The 18484-nt window shown below is 41.4% G+C and overlaps 2 protein-coding genes across 3 annotated transcripts; one reads left to right on the top strand and one right to left on the bottom strand.

Annotated features, from left to right (window-relative positions):
* The first annotated feature begins 6145 nt into the window (after positions 1-6145).
* Positions 6146-8427, top strand: LOC146648969 (UDP-sugar transporter protein SLC35A5-like). 2 transcript variants are annotated; one of them, XR_014908188.1, is made up of 3 exons: positions 6146-6503; positions 6648-7295; positions 7542-8427. XR_014908188.1 is itself a non-coding variant. In XM_085386852.1 (3 exons), the coding sequence occupies exons 2-3, from the start codon at positions 6695-6697 to the stop codon at positions 7608-7610; spliced, it is 291 nt and encodes a 96-aa protein (XP_085242978.1). In that variant the 5' UTR covers positions 6151-6503; positions 6648-6694; the 3' UTR covers positions 7611-8423. The 2 variants fall into 2 exon arrangements, 1 of the variants encoding a protein (XP_085242978.1); XM_085386852.1 differs by having other exon boundaries at positions 6151-6503; positions 6648-6916; positions 7542-8423.
* A 630-nt stretch (positions 8428-9057) lies between these two features.
* On the bottom strand, positions 9058-18481 carry LOC146648968 (uncharacterized). Its single transcript, XM_085387186.1, has 7 exons — positions 18428-18481; positions 15231-16121; positions 15079-15130; positions 10448-10600; positions 10195-10293; positions 10002-10103; positions 9058-9818 (listed from the first exon to the last, which is right to left on the bottom strand). The coding sequence occupies exons 2-7, from the start codon at positions 16113-16115 to the stop codon at positions 9496-9498; spliced, it is 1614 nt and encodes a 537-aa protein (XP_085243312.1). The 5' UTR covers positions 16116-16121; positions 18428-18481; the 3' UTR covers positions 9058-9495.
* Positions 18482-18484: the final 3 nt, after the last annotated feature.

Here is an 18484-nt window from a genome sequence, read left to right as displayed (position 1 = left end):
CACGGGCCTGTGTCATGTCCCTGCTTGCCAAAATGTTAGTCAGAATATTCATGAATATGTTAATCAAATGAAGAAGCAATGAAATCAAATGAACAAGTAATGTTTTTTTGTTTACTGCAACTTTCCAGACATTATCAGCCTGTGTTTATGCACATGAGCACTATGTGTGAGTTAATGCATGTTCACCAGCGGATGTGGAGAAGGATCCCAGATGACGGAACTGGCAAAAATCTGAACTGTTGTTCTTTTCCTCCCCTGGCAGGAGACTTTTCAGCCGGCCAGTTAGTCAACTTTTCCACAGTAACTTGAAAGTTATTATCGCACATCTCAAAAAGAGGCATTTGTCTCAACTTTGCAAATCTCAACAACCTGACATGTTTGACAGGTTTGTGGAAGATACATGTAAACTTTAAATAGCCCACGGTGAACTTTCCTTCTCTGTGAAACCAAATAACTGCTGTCAGCAGGACTTTCTGCCCAAGATAAACCTCACGTTTTTGTTTTGTTTGCACAAGCTGAAGATTTTGGACATTTCTTCCTGGCTCCCTTCAGACTTTTGTTGCTTCTGCATATTCATACAGGTTAACATAGTCTGTAAAAAACACTAAATGGTCTTTCACGCGTATGAGCTTGACCTTGAGTCAGATGTTTTATTGGTAACAATCAGCCAATAAATCTACAATTACATTATATCAGTTTCTGACCGACAAGTAACCTTTCACTTTTTTTCTTTTTTCTTTTTTGCCTGTCCCATTTGTTTCTTTAGCCATCAGAATTGTTGTCTGAAGACCAACAAGGATACCCAATGGATTTATTTTGCCAAAAGGATCATTGTGGCATTGCCGTATTGGTCCATTTGATCGACCTTTGTTTTTATTATTTATTTTATTTTATTTTCAGTTGTTACAGACGGGACAGACATGAGTGAGGGATAGGAAAGGGAGAAAGAAAGAGGAAGGAAAAGAAAAACAAAAGGGGAGAGGGACAGTGAGAAAGGGGGGGGGGGAGAAAAAAATCTCCTGGATCACCTGTTGAGAGAAAAAGAATAGAAAACAAGCAAAAAAAACCAAAGCAACATACTAAACACAACACCATCGCAATAATCTAGCTAAGTGTAAACAGCAGTAAATACTATTTATTCAATGTTGTTGTGCAGCACGCAGGACAGACAGCGCACAATGTGCTTTGAAGTAGCAGCCAAGAAAGGTGTAATTTAAGTCTACGAGCAGTGAACACCCGTGTGCACACCTGTGTGGATCAGCGCGCTTGTATTCAAATGGTTTCCACATGTAATGGTCTGCAAGAGGATGTAGAGAGCCATAGCCCAGTCCCCCAGGGCATGAAGCAGGCATGGAGGAGATCCAGATGGAGGAGATCCAGGCCCCAGACATCCAGAGGCCCCAGAGTGCGAGAGCCCAAGGAGGACCACTGGAGGGGCATCCGTGCCACACTCATGGGAAGGGCTGAGGATCCCCAGACGAAGCGTCACCCAGTAGCCACCGAGCAGAAGCTAGAGGGGGCTGCACCGGCGTGCCCGCCGGCTCTGCCAGCAGCCAGCTGTGCCAGAGTGAACTGAGCTGCAGGCCCAGAGGCCGGAGGCCCGAGGGCCCCCCGCACCCCGGAGGAGGCCTGACCAAGCAACAGGCGCCAGGCCCCGCCAGGTAGCCACCGGGAGTGAGCCGGTACATACCTGAGCGCCCAGCCCCGGACACCAAGAACCACCAATGCACCGACCCCTGAGGGCATCAGTCACCGACAGGGAGTGTGGTGAGGGGAGATAGGCCTTGGAGGACCTGGGAGTTCCCAGAGAGGTGGAGTCTAAGACCCGACCTGACATATAGACACAGACAAACAGGCACACACAGACACAAACATGCATTCCCACCCTCATGCACACATATACAAACACTCAGCACTCACCCAACGTAAGGATTGACATAAATGGACATGTACACACAATCACACTCCCCAAACATACTCTATACCCCGGGTCCAGGTACCCTCGCCCCCAGAGGGGGAAACAGAACCCAGACCCAAGAGATGTTACCCTTCCCCCCGGGGTGGAGGCAAGCAGATCGTCCCAGGCTCCGCAGCAGTAGGGAGGCCAATCGGACAGCCAACATCTCCTCCCAGCCCCCCCGCCCCGATGGTTAGCAGAGAACGGGGATGTGTGAAGACCCCATACCTCCCTCCTCCCGCTCATGTGTAGTGTTGCTGCGTGTTGTTCTAAAGTGCATTTAAAACAAGGGAGAGCATGGTGCTGCTGCCAGAGAGCAGCAGGTGTTAGCACGGCCCCTCCCTGCCTGCCCTCTCTTTTTGAATGTTTCATGCCTGTTTCACCTTCAAACACACATACACTGTGTGTACACAGGGGCATTAAATAGGGGTTTATATTTAAGCCAAAGCAAATTTTTACAACCTTGCAATGATAAAAAATATTTTTAGCTTACTGTTGATCTGTGAAGCATTAACAGATTATCTATCATTTGTCCTAGCTTATAAAGCTCTCATGAAATATAACTTCCTAGAAAGTAACCTCAGTTTTATCTGAAATAAGAAGCAGAAAGTTAGCGGCCATCCAGGTCTTTATGTCTTTAAGACATTCCTGCAGTTTGGTGTGTATTATCTGGCTTCATGGACAGATAGAGCTGGGTGTCATCTGCATAGCAGTGAAAATTTATGCTATGTCTTCTAATGATGCTGCCTAAGGGAAGCATGTATAATGTAAACAGAATTGGTCCTAGCACTGAACCCTGTGGAACTCCATAATTAACCTCAGTGTGTGAAGAGGACTCACCATTTACATGCACAAATTAATTAATTATCGGAAATAATTAATTACATAAATATTTACAACAAATGTAATTAATTAATTAATTATTGACACATTTAATTATTTATTTATTTATTTCACATTTTAATTAATTATTGCCACATTTAAATAATTATTTAATTGTGTATTTAATTAATTCATTTTGGCACAGTTGACTCCTTCAGGTCTCACCATGAAATAATTTTATCTGTCAACCTCACCCATCAAACTCAGGAGGCGGGGTTAACACTGATCGAGTCAAAACCATTGCTTTGGCCTGGTGGCCATTGTTTTTAGCACACAACTGTTAGGATGCCTGGGTCGTCGACCCAGGGTTTTTGAGTTTATAATATTATGTATACTTTCTAGTTTTTGGTTTCTTTGAGTTCTGTCTTATGGCTTATGTCTCTGTCTTCTTTAGTTGCTCTGTCTCCCCTATCACCTGCATCGCCTTGTCTAGTTCGCGTCTATGTGTATCTTAAGTTCCTATATCCCCGTGTTCAGTCAGTGTTTGTGTCTGCCCTGTTCCCACGTCTCTGTTCCCTTTGTAGTGCCTGCTTATGAGCCTGTGTCTTTGTTCAGTCTGTGTTATGCGTTTCCTGTTTTACTTTGAAGGTCTGTGTCTTATCTCAGTGTGTTCAGTTTACGCTTCTTTGGTCTCGTCAGTTCTGATTTGCCCCAGCTGTGTTTCCCTCCTGTTACTCATTTCCTGATTGCTCCCTCTGTGTATTTAAGCCCTGTGTTTCTCTGTGTCCGTGTCGCAATCTACTGTTTATTTTGCTGTGTGTTTTGCCTGTCCACCGGTGTTAGTTTATTTTTGACATTTTCCAGTTATGCCATGTTTGCGTTCAGCATTAAAGCTGTTTTTGTTTAAGTTCTGTCTCCGGAGTCTGTGTCACGGTCTGGCTGGGGCAGACCGTATGTGTTGCAGAGGAGGACTCAAACACAGACCAAAACGTGGTGTGGATTAACAAAACAAGCCGTTTATTGAGACTAGAAATGAGGGTACAAAATAACAGGGCATCGGTAAAAACTAAACAATAACCTAAACTGGGTGAACTAATAACAAAACATGAAAAACCTTAACCATAGTGAACTGACATGGGTACCTGGAGCTGAGACATGGATGAGCAGACGACCTGACCCTGGCATGCAGAAAACAAAGGGCTTAAATACATACATGAGGTGATCAGGGGAAGTGGAGACACATGGGGGAAACAGCTGACAGACATGAACCTAATGACAGGACCAGGAGAGGAAAGCTAAATACAATAAACAAAGAACACATGACATTGTCAGAATAAAACAGGAAATACTAAAACTAAAACATGACAACACAACTTAACAGACCTAATATGTGATGAATAAATACAAAACCCCAAAACATAGAAAACCCAGGAACAATAACTGCCTAAACTAAAGGCAGATAGGAAATAACACAAACTAAATCACATAACAAAATGAGACAAATACAAACATGAACTCAGAGCGCTGGGTCAGAGACCCAGCCTGTGACAGTCTGCACCTTGGGTCCTATTCCTGTCTGCACACAGCCACACCTAACAACAACAACCAGCATGTGGAAACTCACAGAACTGAACTTTGAAAAACCCTGTTTGTGTGCCACCAAATACCGTTTTAATATTTTTTTTAGCGAGAATGTAGTGATTTAATCTTCATATGTCTGGTCGGTTTGTCAAGATACAGCCTCTTTGCAAAAGTGCTTCGATGATTTTGGAGATGTCTGCCCAGGATAGACCCGTTTGCCTCGCAAGCAATCAAGTTGTTATTACCACTGACAAAGCGCAGGCCCCGGTACACAGCTGTAATAACCCCCGCTGACACTGACTTCTTTTACTGAGGTTATATTTATCGGGGTTTTATTTCCTGATGTTCAGTCGCCAATTCTGAATTATAACTAACATTAAAAACATGTTTAAGGAGGAGAGAGAGCAAATAAATTTGATTAACAGCTGATCTTTGGGTTTTTGTTCAGTAATCAGCGTGACCTGCGTATAAACGTATAAATGAGATAATGTTGGTGTTTCCGTCATGTAGTAACTGCTGGCTTTAACTGTACAAAGGTTGTTCGACACTATGAAACACATACAGACTTCATGATGTTCGGCTAATATTTTTATTGTGAATAGTAATCATGAGGGTAAACGGACCTGTACACCACGGAGCGAGGTCAGCATATCCACGATATCTTCAGCTCTGAGTTAACAGTTTCCCAGCTGACTAGTCTAACTGACATCTACGAATATGTCACGGGTCATATCAATATGATTTTACAGAAGATCATCCTTATTACTGCCAACTATTCCAGAGACGTGAAAATCTACAGCATAAAGAACAAAAAAATATAGCAGTCTAACGCAACACTGTAACAGAGATGAACCGTCAGTTTGTCGCAGATCAAAGTGGAATGAAAGTGATTGGTTGAACAGGTGTTCGTGATCTGTGTTTTCTGCATTTTCATCAGCGTAAGAGACTCAGCAGCAGATTAGAATAACAGTTACACATTTAATAAATCACCAAATGAATACACGCAAGAAACGAGCAAACCTGTTCCGACAATTTGAGTTTGTGTTCCCTCAGCTGCAGACTCGCTGCTGTTTAAATGTTTGAGAGGAAGATTAGATATAAAGCAAACGTCAAACATAGACTCAGTCTGCGTTCACATTTGATATGAGGCCAGGACGGATAATGGCTGTGTCCTGTTTGAAGATCATATATGTAAAATTGTTGTCTGACCTTCGTCGAGCCAGCCGCTCAGAGTCCGTGGTTACCATGGTTACTGTATAAGCACCTATAATGTAAACAGCTGACACAGGGGAAACCTACCGGGAGCATGGGTGTTTATGGTTTTCATTGCAAAAGAACCGTCTGTCTATGTTTCAGTGCCCTGGTCTGCCACAGTTTCCACCAGCCCCACTCCAGTCTCAGCAGTTTAGTGACCTGACTGTTCCATTTTTAACTTTTGGTGTTTCTGCCTATCACAAGATTGATAACTTCAGTCAGCACTGTAGTGCATCATTCTCACATCAGAGGGACATTTGAATACTGTTTTATACAGCATATGACTGGAAGATGAATATCAAGCAGGCATAAGTGTGATGTTGATTGAACTGAGATCTCCTACTGTCATTTCTGTTGCTGGAGATGTCCACTCTAATTTAATTTAATTTAATTAGTTTGCTGCTTTGAATTATATGCAAACATGTCCATGTGGATTATATAAGTTTCTTGAGGAAGAGAAAATATGTTCATCAAAAGAAGACAGTTGAGGTACTCGGGGCATCTAACCAGGATTCCTCCTGGACTCCTTGGTAGGTGAGATGTTTTTGGCCATGTCCTACTGGGAGGAGGTCTCAGCGGGCTTGGGGAATACTGTGTCCTCCAGGATGAGCTGGAAGGCATGGCTGGGTTGAAGGAAGTCTGTCAAATTGATAAGCAGAGGAAGTGGTGCAGCACCTGGTTCTGTTTGTAGAAGCTCAGATGTAGGGGCAGCCAATCAGATGAAAGCTGGCGTAAATAGAGGAGGGGTTGGGGTGGGGGCTCCAAAAGACTGTAGCATGCAAAACCACTACTTTGTACAATTTCTGTCGTCTACAGACAAAATCATCTTAACTTGTGATCTTGTAAGCTGCTGGTACTTGAGTTGTTTTATGCCTTTGAACAGAGCCTGGTGGGTATTTGGTCCTGCTTCTGGCATCAGTGCTAAGTTACACTAATCCAGCTGCTGGGTGTAATTTGTTATTAACCGGACTAGTTCATTTATCTATCTCTAGTATGCATTTGAAGAACTCATAATCTTCTGTGTTCTCCCTAGCTGCCCTGGGCTTATCCGTGGCCTTCATCTTAAAATTCAGAGACAACATGTTCCATGTGCTGACTGGCCAGTTCACTACTGTTCTGGTCACAGGCCTCTCCCTCTTCCTCTTTGACTTCCACCCTTCGCTGGACTTCTTCCTCCAGGCACCCACGGTCCTGCTGGCCATCTTTATCTACAATGCCAGCTGGCCCAAGGACCTGGAATATAGCCTGCAGCGGGAGAAACTACGGGTCATCAACGGGGAGGTGTTTGAGAGGTCAAGAGGGGTAGGAGACAAACCACAAATCCTCAGTAGTCACGCACACAAGCCCACACACTCCTTTTCCTCACACAACTTCGCTCACCTAACCCCGATGTATATCCACTTCCTCTACTCCCGCCCACATACCAAGTGCTCTGCAGGAAACTTGGCTCTTGTGTTTCTCTGTAATGTCATTTCTTGAGTGCAAGAGGAAACCTGATTCCCAGCTATGAAAATAGCATCCAGGCTCATGCTGGAGCCTTACGTCATAGAATTCCTTTAGTAGTCAAGTGTTTTTTGATGGAAGAAGCTATTTAACAATACAGTAGTCTGTGGGGATACTATCCTGGAATTCTTTTCATCCCCAGCGTCCTGTTCTGTATTGAAGAAACCCTGTAAATCAGGTGAAATGCCAGGTTTCAGGTGTTTGTTTCTTTGCTAGAGCACTAACAAAAATACCCTCTCCATTGGCAGCCGTGGCTTTAAAATGCACGGTACTTCCCCGGTGTTTTTCGGGGAGTAAATACTGCCCTCCACTTTCTGAAAACAGAAAAAAGATGTGCACAGTGCCTCAATGTCTGCAGATTTGTCCACTGGATTTGATCACTTGTTCATTCATTCTGATGCCTTGTCTCTTTTTTGTGTTGCAGGACAGTGAGGAGCTCGAGCTCCTGACAAAGGTAAATGCAGACAGTGTTTCTGATGAAGAGTCCTTGTAGTAATGACAGAGCTCACTCCCAAGTATCCAGAGGATACTCTGCATCTTTCCTGCTGCTGATATCGAACTGGACAATTGACTGGATGGAACATGGTCACAGATTGTCTGTGAAAGCATTTATTTGAACAGTGATAAGCAGGTAAACGGTGAAAGATACTGTTGATAGATTATATGATAGACTCCTAGTATTAAAAACAAAGTGTTTAATAACAGAATTAGCGAAATGTGTATATTTTGGAAACGTGCCTGTCTGTGGATGACTGCTGTCATTCATATGGGGGAAAGTACCAGCAACGCTGTTTGTTGGAAAATAAGTGATACTTTTGGATTCATTATGGATTCCTTTTATGGACAGTGTATTTCTTTACATGATTCCTGTTGTACATGCTGCTATTTGACTGCTTGCTGGTGCTGGACGTCTAAGGACCAGAAACTGCAGTTTCAGGATTGTTTTGATAATAGATTTGTTTGAAATTGTGGTGATTTTGAATCTTTATCCACACTATGATGAATTCAGTTTGTATTGTACTGTGGAAGAGGCAGTTTATTTTTTTATTTGTTTATTTTCTGAGCCAGAATAAGTGGTATTGACATAATTGCCACTAATGCCTGACTTTCTGTCAGCACCACAAACTCCCTGCCTCTCTTACTTGGGGCTTGAATATTTTCTTGTTAAACTGTAAAATAACATTGTCTAAAGATTGTTGTTTGTGCCATTAAAATCCTCACGTGTGAATGCATTTTCTTGTAAAATAAATGGCAAGTTGTTTTACTTCTGTGCAAGTAATGCAATTTAATACAATCGCTGATGTCTTGTCATAAATTTGTGCATTTATTTAAATACTGAGGTTTTCTGGAGGAAGACCTAAAGGGTACTAGCTGCTCTAACTCCATGTTTTTCTTCTATTACTTTGCACATGCTTGATAGCTGTTTTAGCTCCCTATCAGTTCCTTTAAGCCAACTCTTAGATATTTTACCCACCTGCTGAATAACAGTGTTCCACACCCACTAACATTATACAGATCCAAGAGAAAGGAGACTGTAACGCAGTCTGAGGTCTAAGCTTTAAATGAACAAGACTCACTTGTACATACACTTTGGCCATGTTTAATACAAACTCTGTCTCTTGCTCTATGGCAGCTGAGAGATGCTCCAGCCTCCCCATGCCCTTAATTGGATAAGTGGAAGAAAATGGGTAGGTGGATTCCAGCCCTTCTTACTCGCAAAGTGTTTTTACAACTGTGATTGCATTGAGGGGACAGTAAGTTGAGAAGGTCTGAAACTACTGTAGATATTACAAGTACGGCAGGTTGTTTCAATCATTACATGACCACTAAAATATACTTGGAAATATTTTTCCAGTTTTGCCACTAGGGGGAGGTGTTGCTCAAAAGATTGTTGCAGCGCATTGGCACTGAAAGTGAGACAAATAATTTAAAGGACCTGGTAGTAAACAAATGTTTATTTTCATATAGCCATATAGAAACAAAGAATAAATAGAAACAATGTATAGCAACAGAAACTTTACAAAAGAGAAATAATGTGATGCTTTTAATAATATTATTGGTAACTGCACTTCAAATGCAACAGATGTCCAATAAATATGTTCTATTATCTACAAAATCAACGTGTGTGCTGAAACTATGCAAGTCTGACCTAAAAAAGCCAGTTAGAGATGACAGACGATGCAATAATGTTTTAAGTTGAAACAAACAAAAAAAACCAAACAAAAAAAAACAGCAAAAACTAAAGTATGCAATCCATTTCTGAAAGCATTTTTCTTCCCTTCACTAAGTGATGGGAAAGACACAAAAAGGTTTTGGGCCAAAGGAAGCACCAAGGACCAGCTGCAGGCCAGTGTGCATCATTGGAAAGCACACACCTGTTAGTAACCATACCCCTGGTGATAGCCATCCTGATAACCGTGTTCGTATCCATGATGATGGTAACCATAGCCACCATATTCGTCTTCAGGGCAGCGCATGCCAAGGCACTGCTGGATGGCCATCTCCTGTCTGCGGAGCTGCATAGAGTCTACCAGGTCATAGATAATGGCCATGGACCACATGGGTGAGGGGTACCAGCACTTAACATTGCCGTCCTTCCCCACCAGCAGCATGGAGAAGTATTCTGGGCTGATTTGGAAGTAGTTTCTCATGTCCTTCACGAGGGTAGCTGAGAGCCCTTCACGCTCCACGGTAGCACTCCCTGGATGGACCAGAGGATCAGGTTAGGAACAACCTATTAAAGAGTGAATTTCACAATAGATGTAGCACATCGACATTTTCCTCTTCCTCTAAACTTATCACACTGAACTCAGATACCAAAAAAGTAGAGACCTTAGCTTTCAGAAAATATATCTGTTCACTATTTTGTATTAAAAATTCTTACCATTGATAGGATAGAGCTCCAAGACTCCGCCCATATCTGGCAACTCTGTGCCAACCAGCTTCAGAATGGCGATGTACCTCAGGCCTGTGTAACCATGGCAACCTTTTTTTGAAAAGACATCAGAATGAGGCAAACAATTTTTAGACAACAGCATGACTTCAAATGAGAACAGCAGTATGCTATCAAAGTTTACCTTGGACTATGACCCTGACTGACATGACCAGACAAAAGTGCAGTTTAAGAGCCTCGGCAAGCAGATTTACAGATGCTGGGAGGAAGTCATACTTGTTTTCTGCAAACAGAACAAAATGTGAAGACACGTACTGAGCAAGCTGCCAACACATCACTGTAATGCACGCCAGAAAAATTAACACTGTTTTTTAAATCTTTTTATCCAGATGTGGAAAAAAAAAGTTGTGTGCATGTGTTTACTGTCAGGTAATCACCGGCACTGGCAGACATTTTCAGAAGTAGGATGCGGCTGGTCCCCAGTGTTACAAAGCCTAGCCCGAGAGCAAGAATGTAGGCTGATGAGCCGGAGCACAGCCTGGGGCACAAGGGCACATGGCTGCGACTGGAAATGGATCCAGCCAAACCTGCTGGAATACATACAAACATGCACGCACACATGTTTATCAGACTTCCCCTTTACATTATGATTATTATACTGCCAAAGAATTTTTTAAAACTGTTGTGTGTGTCTCAGAAAGGTTTTAAAAAGACAACATTCATTCATTCATTTGTTCATTTTCAGGCACAACAAATACCTATATTGAACATAAAATACACAAAACAAAAAACAAAAATTGCCTGAAAAAGGAGTGGGACGAAGAAAACTTATTAAATCCCACCCCTATACTCACTCATCAACAAAAAACAAACAAACAATAAACTTCCCGCAGCTACGCCCATCATTGCATACAGACCCATCAACAGCCCCGGGCACATACAAGCATCTAAGCGGCAGCTCGCAAACAACAATTAGAGCCTTCATAACTGAATACAGAATATATAAATTATAAATTGCATTACCACAGGTAACAGGCAGTAATAACTACAAGTAACAAACACACATACATATACATACATATATATATATATCTACACACACAAGTACATATATGTACATACATATGCACACTTTTTTATTTTTATTTTTTGGAATCCATACCAGCAATGGTAAGAGGACAGACATTACAGAGCACACTAAAACCCATCATTGAGTATACTGTGACCAGACCAACTGTTTGTAGAGAAATTTAAATCTATGAATATTTTTGCATTGTTTCAATTGTAAACTCAGACTGTTCCAGATTTTCACACCACATACAGACACACAAAAGCCTTTATGGGTTGTTCGAGTTCTGGGTAATTTGAATTCTCCAAAGCCTCTCACATTATAAACCTTTTCTTGAATTTCAAATCTAGTTTGTAAATTTGCCGGTAAAAGTTTAGTAAAAGCTTTATACAAAATTATGGATGTATTGTAATTAACCAGATCCTGGAATTTAAGTAACTTTGCCTGAAGAAAGAATTTGTGAGTATGATCTAGATAACCAGCCTTGTGAATAATACGCAGTGCTCGTTTCTGTACTGCGACTAATGGATTAGTTGTATTTTTATATGTATTTCCCCACACTTCCACACAATATGTAAGATATGGAAGAACCAGGGTACAGTACAGAGTACGAAGTGCATCTTTATCAAGGAATTGTTTCACTTTGTTCAAAACTGCGAGGCTTCTAGAAATTTTGGTTTTTATGTGTCTGACGTGGGGTTTCCATGAAATTTTATTATCAATTACGACTCCCAAAAATTTGTTTTCACTCACATTATCAATTGGTACACCTTCAATGATAATTGGTAATTCTATATTATATTTTAAATTACCAAAAAACATTGCTTTAGTTTTATTTATATTTAATGATAATTTATTTATGTCCATCCATTTTTTTTTTATTAATTTTAGCTCCCTGTTTACGGTCATTACAAGATCAGTATAATTATCGCTACTGAAAAATATGTTGGTGTCATCTGCGAACAGTATGAGTTTAAGTACTTGAGAAACATCAAAAATATCATTTATGTATACATTGAAAAGTTTTGACATTGACAGGATGTAAGTGTGAACTAAAACTTGCAGAAATAATGATCAAATACAAGACACTAAAAACAACACTGCGGGTTAATTTGGTTAAAAGAATATCATTCTAATTATGCTGTGTGAGCCGTTTCGAGATATGTGGTGGCTTTTCCATTAATGGCTCATCTGTGAAACAGCTTATGAGGAGAAACAACTCAGTATAATGCAATACAAAGATGACCGTGTCATTGAGACTATATACCCCTTATCTTGTATATCAATATTCAGTAAGATGACCTTTATATTCCAAGAAATCTATGTATCAGGCAAGCTTTCAGGTCAATTCTTTAAGTAATCCAAGAGTTTTATGTGGATGTTGGCTGTTTTTGTTTATTCTCTGTCAAACTATGACTCAATAAGCACTGTTGCAACAGGGCTCACAGGGATTTTCAGTCTGGTTATTGTGTCATTTGGCATACCATAACATTTTCTTCCAATTTCTCTTCCTTAAGAGTAATTTTTTGACAGCCACCCTCACACTGACACCATTTCTGATGTGGCTTCAGTAAGCAGTATATGGATCAACTGCAAGCCCAGATGCATCTCTCAGGTCCTGTGTCAGGTCTTTGCTGCATTTTTTCACCCTGATTTTTCACACTTCAAAAGCTTCAGGAGCTTTTTGCTCAGTGCAGCATCAGCACCACGGAAATACACGGATACATCCGTAGACTCGAGACAGAATTCACAATGCGTTTTTGGGACTTTCAGGTGTATGGACCAATGTTTTATTTTCTGATCAAACCAGAACACTTTAATGAGCAGCTAGATTTGTCTCGCATTATCTGGCTGAGTTAATGCCAGTTAACATCGAAGCAGCTGGAATCCATAGCTGTGCGTGTTCATGGAGCTGCATTTTCACCTGCTGGACATCACTACCTGACAAGTTTAACTTTCTTCAGAACATTGCAGGGGCCTTATTGCCAGTATTTGTCTCTACATATCTGTGTGAGCATGTGTATCTCTTTATTAACAAACATGCCATATTGGCCCAGTTTATTTTTCTTATCATTGTTGTGAGGAGACCATAAATAGCATTTGTATTTTCTGTTGTACAGTTCATTTGCTGTTATGGATAAAAAGTGTCTTTTTTTGTTTCAAAATAGCTGATAACTATTCACTGATAGCTGCCAACATCTGAGAATAAATATAATTCTATAAAGTTGCTCTATATAGTGTGTAACTGTTAACATAGAGCATTATTAAATTTTTTGCTAATGCAATCATATGGCACATTGACTTCTGAGGAAATTTTAGACGGCACTTGTCATCAGAAAGGTTGCCTACCCCTAGCCTAGAGGAACTGACTCTTCATAAATGAACCGAGTAGGGATCGCTATCCCAGGATGGTCAGTCATACGATGCAAGATTCTCTCAAGTACAGCGCATCAACAGGACTGAACTGCCAGCCATGCAGGAGGAAGATGCAGCAGATCCTCTCTGATCACAGCCACCCCAGCCACAGACCGGCAGGTGGTTCAGGAACATTCAGGGATAGTTTCTACTAGGGCTGGGCGATATGACCCAAAATTCATATCTCGATATTTTTTAGCTGGATGGCGATATAAGATATATATCTCGATATATTTTTTTTAAAGCCATAAAGTAAGAACAAAAAGAGAGTTCTTAGTCAAAGCTGTGTCCCAGATGTCACACAGGCACTTTTATTAACATAGAGCAGATGTACATAAAATTTACTCAAAAATAAATTATGAGCATTTATTAAATAATAATGCTCCATAAATAAAAGAAAACAATGTTGTTTTTGTGCATAACAAAAAGCTCACAATTGTGCAGTCAAAATGTAAACTAAAAGACGCTGAGCACAATAACAAAGACAGATTTCACAGCTGCTCTGTTCCCAACTTGTACTGCGTGACTGACAACCTGGAGTTTGAAATCCGCTTCGCAACCGCGTCTCTTAACAGGTGCCATTTATAGTCCTTATACACAGTAGGGTAATATTACGTTGAAGTACAGTACGTATCACTCCGCGAGGCTCAGCCGTAATGCTCCGACAATCCATCAAGCGGTGCAGCTCCGTAGCTTACTAAAGTCGTACTAAAACATTTTTTGACAGATTGCTGAGCGCTGTGTACCACATAAAATCGGTTCGCAGCCATCAAGCACAACCAGAATTCATACATAAGGCGCGCTGTCAACTTTTGAGAAAATGAAAGGATTTTAGTCCGTGCAGCCCCTCTGGGCTGCATGGCGTTAGCGTGGTTAGCTCGTTAGCGTGGTTAGCTAGCTAACACGTTGACGCCGTCCAGCCCCACGCACGGGGCGATGCGCAGTAACTCGTTAACGGAGATTTGCCGTGTCCATCTTGTCGCTTCCTGCAGGTGAAGCGATGGGGGACGAGGAGTTGTGTTCAGTGAAGGAGAGGCGAGGCCGAGTAACATTGCGTAAAGACGAAAGTGGACGAAAGAGAGGCAAACCTGCGGCTCCACAAGTATAATTATAACGTAACATAGACTATATCGATATAAAGGATATTGTTACATCTTATATCTTGTATAAAAATATATCGATATTTTTTAAAAACTCGATATATCGCCCAGCTCTAGTTTCTACCCACAAGCTATCAGACTTCTGAACTGCAGACATTCGGCACACACCATTACACACTCACTACAACTACTGGACTCTACAAACTGTCACTATAAACCAATTTAAATCCTTACTGCATAAGTTTTTGCACAACTGTAAATGAGAAACTGTAAATTCCAAACAAATTCTCTTAATATTAATACTTTAGTATTTTGTTATTTATTATTTATTATTATTATTAATAAATAAATTTTCTTCTTTAATATAACTGCTCACTTCTATATGTTCATGTAAAGCGGTGGCTACAATGTTTATCTGTACATGACAATAAAACATGAAACTTGAAATTTTACAGTAGTAAGTTTGATAAGATATATTATTTACCATAGTGAGGGGCTTTGCTGGGTGAAAACCGTTTACGTCTGCTATATTTAACCTGAAATAAAAAGGGTCATTAAGCAGATTTGTTTATCAAAAGCAAATGAAAGAATGTTTCACAATGAGGTGTACAATCACAGGAGGTAAACAATACTCACATTTGCACGCTTGGTTGAAGAGTGTATCTGCTTGAGCTCATGATTACTTTCAAGTTCACACTCTAGCAACTGCTTCACCACCTGTAGCTCAGTGAACAGTATCTGACAGTGTTTGCAACCAGGAGCAGGTGTCCTCGGGAGAGGACGTCCCCTCCTTTGCTTTGCTGCATAGTAAGGTGCACTGCTTGGGATTAAAACATCAGGAGATACCCCTGTTGAATGACAAGTAACCTTGCTGCTGGAGATAGAAGGCTGCATAATTGGGATGGTGTGGTCACTGAGAGTGTCACTGGCAGAGAGAGGCTGTAGGTTTGGTCTGGTAGAGTCACCCAGAGCCTCGCTGTCAGAGGGAGGAGCAGGCCGATGGTTCAATGTAGCATGGTCACTGTGAGCCTCGCTGTCAGAGTCAACGGAATCGTCTCGAGCAGGCCGGTGGATCAGTGTACTATGGTCACTGTGAGCCTCGCTGTCAGAGGGAGGAGCAGGCCGATGGTTCAGTGTATCATGGTCACTGGGAGCCTCGCTGTCAGAGGGAGGAGCAGGCCGATGGTTCAATGTAGCATGGTCACTGTGAGCCTCGCTGTCAGAGGGAGGAGCAGGCCGATGGTTCAATGTAGCATGGTCACTGGGAGCCTCGCTGTCAGAGGGAGGAGCAGGCCAGTGGATCAGTGTAGCATGGTCACTGTGAGCCTTGCTGGAAGAGGCTATAGCAGAAGCAACCTTTGACCCTTCCTCCAGTGCCCTAAAGATGCCCTCCTCAATTACAGCATCATCCACTTCATCCATGTGTGAGACCATTTGTGGTGTGGGATTTGATGCCCTCAGAAGTGCCAGTTCTTTAGCAATGTGTCTGTCCTTGGCCTTTTGCATGTAAAGTTTAATCATAGGTTTCTGAAAAAGTTAGTATTACATGTGATTAGGGTTAAATTTAAACAGTTTTCTGTGTAACCGTTAGGGGTGCAACGATACTCGTATCAATATTGAACCGTTCGATACAGTGCTTTCGGTTCGGTACGCATATGTATCGAACAATACAAAATTTTTAATTTATTTTATCAACTTTCCTTCTGACGATGCTGTCTGTGTTGAGCGCTCAGTGGATCTGCGCTCGACAGTGCAGCCTAGGTGGAGTAGTCGATTGCAGATTCACTGAGCGCAGGGCAAGCTAGCCAGACAGAAGTTAAGCTCTCCTTGCAACATGGCAAATTGAACCTCCCCCACCCTCATTCAGATCTGGCGTTTGGAACTCTTTTGGTTTTCATGTGACGTATGACCCTGAAGGTAAGCGCGTCACGGACTAAAGTAAAACAGTATGTTGGATGTGCCACACAATGCTCAATTACATGGGGTGGGAACTAGTGTGTTAGCGCAGTTAGCTCGTTAACGTGTTGGCCGTCCAGCCCCAGGCACGGGGCGATCCGCGGTAGCTCGTTAACGGAGATTTGCCGTGTTGTGGCGTTAAGGTCATTTCAACGAGATTAACGCTGACAGCACTAGTGGGAACTCAACAAATATGACTGCACATTTACTCCGACATCATCCTAGTGCAAAAGACAAGTGGAAGCAGACAAAAACAGCAAGCATGCATGCTACAAACTTTACCCGAGTCATTTAGACAGCCGTTAGCACATGATTCTTCTTATGGGGACCTGATATGTTTAATATGCTGCTGAGAATATAGCCCAGAAGAAGCATATTGTATAGCTTTTATTTTGGAAAGAGACATTTCTCTGTAATAAACTCTCTTTTCCAAAGATGAGTGATTCCTCAATCAGATACAGGGCTCACAAAATCGCTAGCCCGACGTCCCGGGGCTAGCGATTTTTCCAGTCGGGCTACCAAAATCTATCTCTGCCCTGCCCGACGGGCTATCGTAGGAAGGAAAAATATATGTCAATGCTTTTGCATTCTTTCGGAAATGTAGCTGGGTAAGTATGTCATTGGCATCGGTGAGCCACTGTCAATATGTGACATATTGAAATCGCGTTTGAATTTGCCCTTGTTTTTTGCTTTCACTTTGCAATCGCACGAACTGTGTATAGAGAGCGACAGCACTGATTGGTGAGTGACGATAATTTGCGCACCAATTCCTCTGACATCGTCTTATCAATCGTTAGCTTACTATGCAAACATGACAAGTGAAATCTCCCGCAGCAAGCTTAAACATGTGAGAGGTTGATCGCGCAGAGAATCGCTGAGCGTTATGTGTGTGTGTGTGTGTGTGTGTGTGTGTGTGTGTGCGCGTGTGTAAAAGCAGCAGGATATATTTTTAGTTCTGCTGAGCCAAATAAGACAGGTCAGGGTGAAGAAGTGACAGCCAAAGAAAAGCTTACCACAAAACGGAAAAGTTATGACAAATCAGACTATAAGGCAAAAAGAAAGTGCAGCTTTATGGTTTCATGGACAAAATAATTTCTGTGGCTGCGATATGATGAGCTAAATAACCAGGGCTACACATAAGTGGTCCGCAGGTGCGCATTCGCTGTCAAAATAAGAAACGCGCACAAGAAAAGAAGTTAATATTATATAATTATACAATATTATACTTTAATGTATAATATTGTAAAGGAAACAAAACAGGAAACAAAACATAAATCAAAAATTGCTCTCTTTTTTATTCGGGCTACTTAAATTTTGTTTTGGGCTACCAAAAACTGAAGAGTCCCTGCCCAAAGGGCTACCAGGGATTTTGAAATTTTGCGAGCCCTGAGATATATTTTTTTTATTACTTTTTTGTTTCAGCAACATAAAATCTAAAAACTGTAAAACTTTATAATTTTAATAAATGACAAATTAAAAAGGCATGAACATTTTTTTGTATCGAAAAAATATCAAACCGTGACACCAAAGTATCGAACCGAACCGTGAATTTTGTGTATCGTTGCACCCCTAGTAACCGTATATCAAAACTGTCAGTATTTTACTTATTTGGGCATCCTTCATGTTTTTATCTATGCACACAACATGCTTTCTAGAGCTCGAGGAACATTATATAAATGCAGCATACGGACAAAGAAAGAACCACCGTATTCTTCTATGGAAACTGGAAGACTTTCATTTCACCAGAGTAACAAATATGTAAAATGCAAGGTGCTAAATGTAAGTCCCTTTAACATAAACATCTGATTCCAGAGATCAAGGGCTGCCTCACCAACACACAAAAACCACACAGAGACACCACAAAGTCAATAACATACCTGTAATTTGTGGACCTTTTCCAGGTGCTTGTCAAGCCGATTAAGATGTTTTGACTG

Source organism: Rhamphochromis longiceps, linkage group LG17 (assembly GCF_057381845.1).
Source record: "Rhamphochromis longiceps isolate RC_006_pf linkage group LG17, R_longiceps_female_GT1.1, whole genome shotgun sequence".
NCBI lineage: Eukaryota > Metazoa > Chordata > Actinopteri > Cichliformes > Cichlidae > Rhamphochromis > Rhamphochromis longiceps.
The sequence above is the reverse complement of the archived record's forward strand: the minus strand, read 5'-3'. Positions and strand labels throughout refer to the sequence as shown.